The following is a 6,929-nucleotide window of genomic DNA, read 5'->3' on the forward strand; positions in this document are numbered from 1 at the left end:
AAAGTCCATTCTCAGTGGATGTGACTGGAGGCTTCAAGTTTCTACATCACACTGTACAAGTTGCATACTGGACCAGGACTCACTTCCAACCTGCCCCTTAAAATCAAACTTTCCACTTTAAGCAGATGAATGTGAAAAAAATCCTTCTCGTGTCAAACTCTGCACATACATCATTCTGCACAGTGAAGATCAAACCTCACACTTTTCTGACTGGAGGGAAAACTTCAAGATCAAATATTCAGATTCACACATCTTTGGGCTGCTATTTGGAACCAAACGTATTGAGCACTTTATTTTGTTTTCCAGGTGATTACCTTTCTAAAGAAAAAGGAAGGCTTCATTGGTCTAGTGCTGAAACATATTGATGCCTCTGCCATGATGGACCTGCTGCTTCGCCTCATCAGTTGTGTGGAGCCTGCCCCCTTGAGGCAGGAGGTCCTTCATGTAAGATCTCTAAATATGTATCTGTATACCACCATGAGTAAACACTGTGCTTTAAAAGTATCTAACACTCTTCATGGTTTTTGTCCCAAGTGGCTGAATGAGGAGAAGTTGGTACAAAGACTTACAGAGCTCATCCATACTGGCAAAGATGAGGAGGTGAGTGTCAGGCCTGCTGGGCGTTCACTATGCTGTCATGATGCTTTCTTTGTCAGATTAAGATGCTATAATTCTGTACTTGTAATAACTTGTGAGCAAAAGGACTCTAATTCCATGATGTCTGTTTCAGAGACAATCAAATGCATCCCAAACGCTCTGTGACATCATCCGCCTTAGTCGAGACCAGGCCAATCAGATGCAGGAGAATATGGAGGCCGACCCACTATTGGCTGTACTAGAGTCGTAAGTTTACAATGTTTTTTGATTAAAGTTCTTGGGGAAAAAGAAAATCTCATCTTTTCCAGTTGATTGTAGTATTCAGAGTGACTGTACGTTATAAACTTGGCATTAATTGGGTTGCAGTACAATAGAAACAAAATTCTAAAATTGTTTGATGGCCAGACTGGTCAAACCTCTGTCCCATCTTCTGTTGGGTATTGATTGATTGAAGGTTCTTTTCATTACTTTGTGTTTCCTTTGAATCAGTTTGAAGGTAGAGTTGGTAAAGTTGTAATACGATGTGTACTCTTACATGTCCATATAAAACATACTGAAACACTCCTATGTCACTGTTGCAGCAGATTTGCAAATTTCCTAGTCTAGACAAAGACTTAAGACTTAAAAGAAAAGCCTCACATTGTAGTGTGTGTATACAAACACTTGTTTGACAACACTTGTGATTTTTGTACCTCATTGTTCAACATCTCACCCATGAATTTCCACACCTCAGTATCAACAATAGCAGACACATTGGTTTGCTGCTTTAAGAGGAGAACAATGGGCGATATGGCAAAAAATGTGATCTTGATATTTTCAATATCGATCAATATATGAACAAACCAGAGGGTTTATTAGTTAAACTTGAGAATATAGATTATTAACATAAAAAATACAATAACATAATGCAAATATGTAACCGCAAACATGACAATCTGTGCTTCATCGCTTTTTTAGAGATCCAAACCACTTCCATATAATTGACGTCAAGTTATGTTTGTCAGCAGTTTCCTCAGCTTTTGAGAATAACGCAACTTTATTTTCACTGTTGCTTTTGTGCCCCTCGGTTCCACTCATTTCTTAGTAGTAGAAAGTTTATCTTTGTTAGCCAAAATTTGATCAAGATCGTTTTATCACCCAGCCCTAAAAACACCACATTAGTGTGTCATCATCATGATCATAGTTAGTTTCTGAAATTTGCCATTGCATGAACGTTTGTGTTTCAGGCAGGAGAGCGTAGCGGGGCTCCTCAAGAACATGTTTGAGGGCGAGAGGAGCGAGGCCTCCATCGTTAACGGAACTCAAGTGCTACTTACCTTACTGGAGACCAGGAGGTCTGGGTGAGTCTAAGTGTTTTTAATTGTCCTCTGGGTCCTAGTCCTTCAGGGTCTTTTTTTAGAAGTAAAACCACATGGTAAATTTGTATCATATTTACTCCTACCAGGAAGGTAAAGAAAGAAATGCTCCCCACTCTCACTGATCTTTATTTATGTAGCACCTTTCAGCAGCAGAACGTCTCAAAGTGCTTCACAAAACAAATAAGGCAACCAATGTAAAGACTAACGAAGAACAAAACACCATAAAACAGACATAAATTAAAATAAGAGTTTTACACAAAGACTTATTACTCTACTTATGAATAGACTGCAAGTCTAGTGAGCTAATGTTTTGTCTGCTTGTGTCTCGCAGGTTGGAAGGGCTGATGGATCTGTATTCTCAGGGTTATGAAAGGTCTTACACTGTCAACAGCAGTATTTTAAATGCCATTGAGCCCCATTTAAAGGACTTCCAGCAGCTTCTTCTGGATCCCCCCAAGGTAAAGCCTTTAGCTAGCACATTATAGCCTTATCTTTGAAAATACTGCAGTAGCTATTATACAATCTTTTGTCCCTCTGTGGCACAGTTACAACTGAAACTCAGGTTTCTTGTGTGTTGGTGTCAAAACACCAGCTGATTTACTTTTCTCATTCCCTCAACAGAAAAGTGCAATATTGACGACCGTTGGAGTCCTAGAGCAGCCACTGGGGAATGCCCGCCTTCATGTGGCCCGGCTGGTGGCCGCCTTGCTGCAGACCAGTGCCCCCAGTATCTGCCAAGAGCTCTGCAATCTTTCCACCATGGACCTACTACTGGTAGGCTAAGCCTGGCTGAAACTCTGTAGCTCCTTTTTGTCATTGAACACATAGTGTATTTAAACTTTCATACATTTTTAGAAGGATGCTTTTTCCTTATTGTCTTTTATGTGTTATATCTGAAAAAAGTTGAATCAGATTTGCACAAGGTTGGTCATGAGGCCGGGAAGCACTGATTACCTTATCACACCAGCTGACCAAAGGGCAGTGGGCGTGGCGTATTTGGAGCAGGTTCTTATAAGAACACCAAGCTTTTTGTGTAGTTCAACATAGATTCAAACCCTCCACTGTTGCCTTGGTTAAACAACATGATGGCACATGATGGTATTTCCACCATAACCTTTAGTCTGACATGATATGAGTGATATTAAATCATCCATTTTGCTACTAAATCCCAACCTTTCATGCCATCAAGTGTGCATAAATAACAGGTTATGAACTAATTTTTAAAATACAAAAATTCTAAATTATCGGTTATCTTATCAGTATCAGCCATGAGAAGCAGGTAATTATTGGTTACTGTATTAACTAAAAAACATTCCTTATTGTGCATCCCTACTGTTCTGTCTTGCATTCACTCTTTTGTAGAATTTCCCTGACTTTTCATCTCTCTCTTTCTCTGAATAGGATTTGTTCTTCAAATACTCCTGGAATAACTTTTTGCACTTCCAAGTGGAGCTGTGTGTGGCGGCTATCCTGAACCATCCTTCCTCAGAGGAGCGGCCCAGCCCAGGCCTCCAGAACCACGACGGGAAGCCTGCAGCATCCAACCCTGAGGGGGAGGGGGAGGGGGAGGGGGAGGCAGTGGAGACGGGCAGGACCAGTGACCCACAGACCTCCATCCACAATGCCCTCGTGGCACATGTAGGTGGCTTAAGCAGCTCGATGTCCTGAAGTTACCACACAGGCAGCCAAAACTTTCTCTTCGGTTCTGTTTGCAATGTTTTGGTGCTCTTACTCAATTATTTCTACATTTATCTTCATGCTGTGTTTCTGTTGAACCCTCAGCTCTTCCAGAAGTGTCAGCTGGTACAGAGGATCCTTGATGCCTGGGAGGAGAATGATAAAATACAGTAAGAATCTCTTTATGGCATAGCTATGTGCTTAAACTTGTTTGTATCAAAATAGAAAGTGTTCTTCCACAATGTTATACCTTTGCAGCTGCATGTTGATTATTTTTCTTTTAACCATGTCCTGTGAAATATTTATTGTAGTATGCATAAAACCAAAAAAATTTCCTGCATTTTAAGTTTTTGTTCACATTGAATAAAAGTAATGAGAAACATACGCAGCAATATTTAAATTAGTAACTGTTACTCATCAGAATCTTATCAGTACCAATACCATGTTCTGACTAGTGGAAATTGTGGTGTTGCAGTGAAGTTCCTTTGTCAACTGAAGGTAATAGTAAGTTTGTTCCTGCCAATCTCAGGGCTGAGGGCGGTAACAGGAGAGGCAACATGGGTCACCTGACCAGAATTTCCAACATGGTGGTGCAGAACCTGGAGAAAGGACCAGTACAGGCCCAGATCACTGACCTCATCAAAGGTGATCATATATTGCAGTGGTCCTGGTGTCAGATAAGTTACCGTTTCAACTGAAAAGTCATTGAAAATTAATGTCTCTGCTTTTGCAGAGCTTCCAGAAGACTGCAGAGGTCGCTGGGAGAGTTTTGTGGACGAGACCCTGAGAGAGACTAACAGGAGGAACACGGTAGAGCTGGTGAGATCATTCAGTAGCACTCAGGTTCTCAGAGCTCTCTTTAAACGTCCTTTCAATTCCTCTTTCTCAGTTTAAGCCACCGTGTTCAGGGCAGACAGTTACAGGAGCAAGGAACCCAGCACAGTGTCAGAGCAGCTGTTAATAGCTTCTCAGCAAATTAGATTTTTCTATGTTTGTCATTTAATAAATCTAAGTATAAAAAAGTGTTGTTTTAATTAATTAAAAACAGTAGTGGCCCAGATGATATTTTCCCTCAGTCAGGTCAAAGGCAGATGGATATCTGGTGATATGTTTTCACAGGAGGTGGAACTAGGCATGTTAACAAATTGCAGAGAGTAATTTACATTGCAAGAAAATGCATTTGCTCTATTGTAAGAAGTATGGTATTCAAAAAGACTCAGTTAAACCTCTGTAATATGACAAAGCCTCAGTGGTATATAGCAGGATGACATAAAATCTGCTCTCTGTGTTGTGGTTTTCCACAAATTTCATAGAATTTTTTTTATGGCACAATTACTAATATTTGGCACTTCCTATCCTATTTTCCAAGACTTTATTCCTTTTTTATTTGTCTGTCATTAAACTTGCAATTTGATGTTCAGATGTGGTCAGAAAGGCCACTGGGCATCTGTAAATGTACTGTTGAAGGCTACGTATATGTTGTTCAAACCTCTGCACTGTGTCCCACAGGTAAGCACCCACAACATGCACTCGTCCAGTGAGGACGACGACATGGAGAGCCCCTTCCCCAATGACCTGTCTCTCCAGCAGGTAGGATAGACACTGCCATGGAAGCAAAATGACACTCCACACCACTTGGAATAATAAAGAAATATCCATATCCATAATGATATCTCCTTAAAAAGTGCCCCTTGACCTTCCCAGGCCTTCTCCGACTATCAGATCCAACAGATGACTGCCAACTTTGTGGATCAGTTTGGGTTCAATGATGAGGAGTTCAGCGAGCATGATGAAAATATCAAGTAAGTAGTAAAAGTCTTATATGACTTGTTGCCCATCCCCAGTCAACAGAGCAAACCATCAGAGCTCAGAGACATTTTTATTGACTCTCAGTGACACGTTTGGATTTTATGTCTGTTGTGTTGATTTAATATTACAGTGTAAGTGTCTTATTCTTCATTTCTAAACACATCCAGTAATCCCACAGCTTCTCACCTTACCCTGCAGTATGTTGGTTAATAGTTTAATATTTTTCTTCTTCTCTCTCCTCAGCGCCACATTTGACAGAATTGCCGAAATAAACTTCAATCTAGATGCTGATGATAATAGTGTAAGTGCTTCAAACTCAATCTGCTGTTACCGTCAGTGATATTAATATTACAGCTACTACGGATAATATTAGTAGCTATTGTGTTGGTGGTCAACATCAGTAAATAAGAGTTCCACTTGCTGCATGTTGTTAATCCATTTGTTAGACATTGTCGTAGAAAGAATTAGGACTTAATTCAAGTATGTGTTTGTGCACAGGCCAATGCGGCTGCTTTTGAGGCCTGCTGTAAAGAGAGGATACGCCAGTTTGATGATGCTGAAGAAGAGGAGGACATTTGGGAGGAGAAGGAGATGAACTATGCAACACAAGCTAAATCTAGAACAAGGTAATGATTTCTAGTTTGTTGGTTCCCTCACTGCAGTTTTTAGTAGCATTTTTGTGTTCTGTCTGTTAACCCTTCCATCTCTCCCCAACTTGTATTCATTCTCACTCTCTTCCAGGTTTGGGGTTTCCCAAACCTCAGAGGGAAGCTCCCTGAGCAGCATGGAGAACGGTGGCAGGGAGCGGGACCGCGGATCTGAATCTGATGAGGACGAGGACTTGGAGCAGAACACATCAGATACAGGTCGGTTAGACCACATTCAGCCTGCAGGCAAAAGTGACCCAAATCAGACTTCTTCAGAAGTAGTGTGAACACTCAAATCTTGCCCAGATCAGATTTTTTCAAATCTCAGATATTTAGACCATCTTTCTAACTTGTGGTCTCGTATACCGGGTGTAGGTGATATGGTGAGATGATGTTTTTGGGATATAAAGCGACTCCGAATCTGATTGACGGGCATTGTCGCATTTCTATCTCGAGTGGTCTCATTTTGATAGTGGCACTTTTCGAGAAGCTTTGGGAGACGCGTGCGATCTACAGTGGTAGTGGGTTGGTCCTGTAAGTGAGGCGGACGACAGCGATTATGTATAATCTCGTAGGTTTTGTCGTGGTCGTCGTGATTTGGCACGAGATCATCTACATTCTTTAATTTGAGAAACAATCCCACGCTCTGTATCGCCATGCTGTAACGATCCATAATATTTGGTACGTCGCTAGAACCATTTACGGCGTGCTGAGTTCGTATGATACTTCTGCGCTTATCATGGACGAATACTCATTTTGAAGGTTTGCGACTTCGCTGTTAGTGTGCTCAAGGTTCTGCCTTCCGCGGTCGCTTGCATCTTTCCTCCCCTCTCCTTCTCTT

At 41.2% G+C, this 6,929-nt stretch overlaps 1 protein-coding gene across 2 annotated transcripts in view; it reads left to right on the forward strand.

Annotated features, from left to right (window-relative positions):
- The window catches only part of ppp6r2a (protein phosphatase 6, regulatory subunit 2a), an 18,759-nt gene that overhangs the window by 6,036 nt on the left and 5,794 nt on the right, over window positions 1-6,929 (forward strand). The window contains exons 5-19 of one of the 2 annotated variants that reach the window (XM_035674206.1): window positions 307-444; window positions 535-600; window positions 731-843; window positions 1,824-1,937; window positions 2,287-2,413; window positions 2,577-2,729; window positions 3,357-3,593; window positions 3,738-3,802; window positions 4,162-4,277; window positions 4,375-4,451; window positions 5,142-5,222; window positions 5,337-5,434; window positions 5,685-5,742; window positions 5,940-6,067; window positions 6,183-6,307. In XM_035674206.1, the coding sequence (XP_035530099.1) occupies window positions 307-444; window positions 535-600; window positions 731-843; window positions 1,824-1,937; window positions 2,287-2,413; window positions 2,577-2,729; window positions 3,357-3,593; window positions 3,738-3,802; window positions 4,162-4,277; window positions 4,375-4,451; window positions 5,142-5,222; window positions 5,337-5,434; window positions 5,685-5,742; window positions 5,940-6,067; window positions 6,183-6,307 (1,696 nt within the window). Of the gene's footprint in view, window positions 1-306; window positions 445-534; window positions 601-730; window positions 844-1,823; window positions 1,938-2,286; window positions 2,414-2,576; window positions 2,730-3,356; window positions 3,594-3,737; window positions 3,803-4,161; window positions 4,278-4,365; window positions 4,452-5,141; window positions 5,223-5,336; window positions 5,435-5,684; window positions 5,743-5,939; window positions 6,068-6,182; window positions 6,308-6,929 lie in introns of both variants that reach the window. The other variant, XM_035674197.1, reaches the window with a different exon arrangement.

Source organism: Morone saxatilis, unplaced genomic scaffold (genome assembly GCF_004916995.1).
Source record: "Morone saxatilis isolate NCDOM2014 unplaced genomic scaffold, NCSU_SB_2.0 Contig10, whole genome shotgun sequence".
Taxonomy (NCBI): domain Eukaryota; kingdom Metazoa; phylum Chordata; class Actinopteri; family Moronidae; genus Morone; species Morone saxatilis.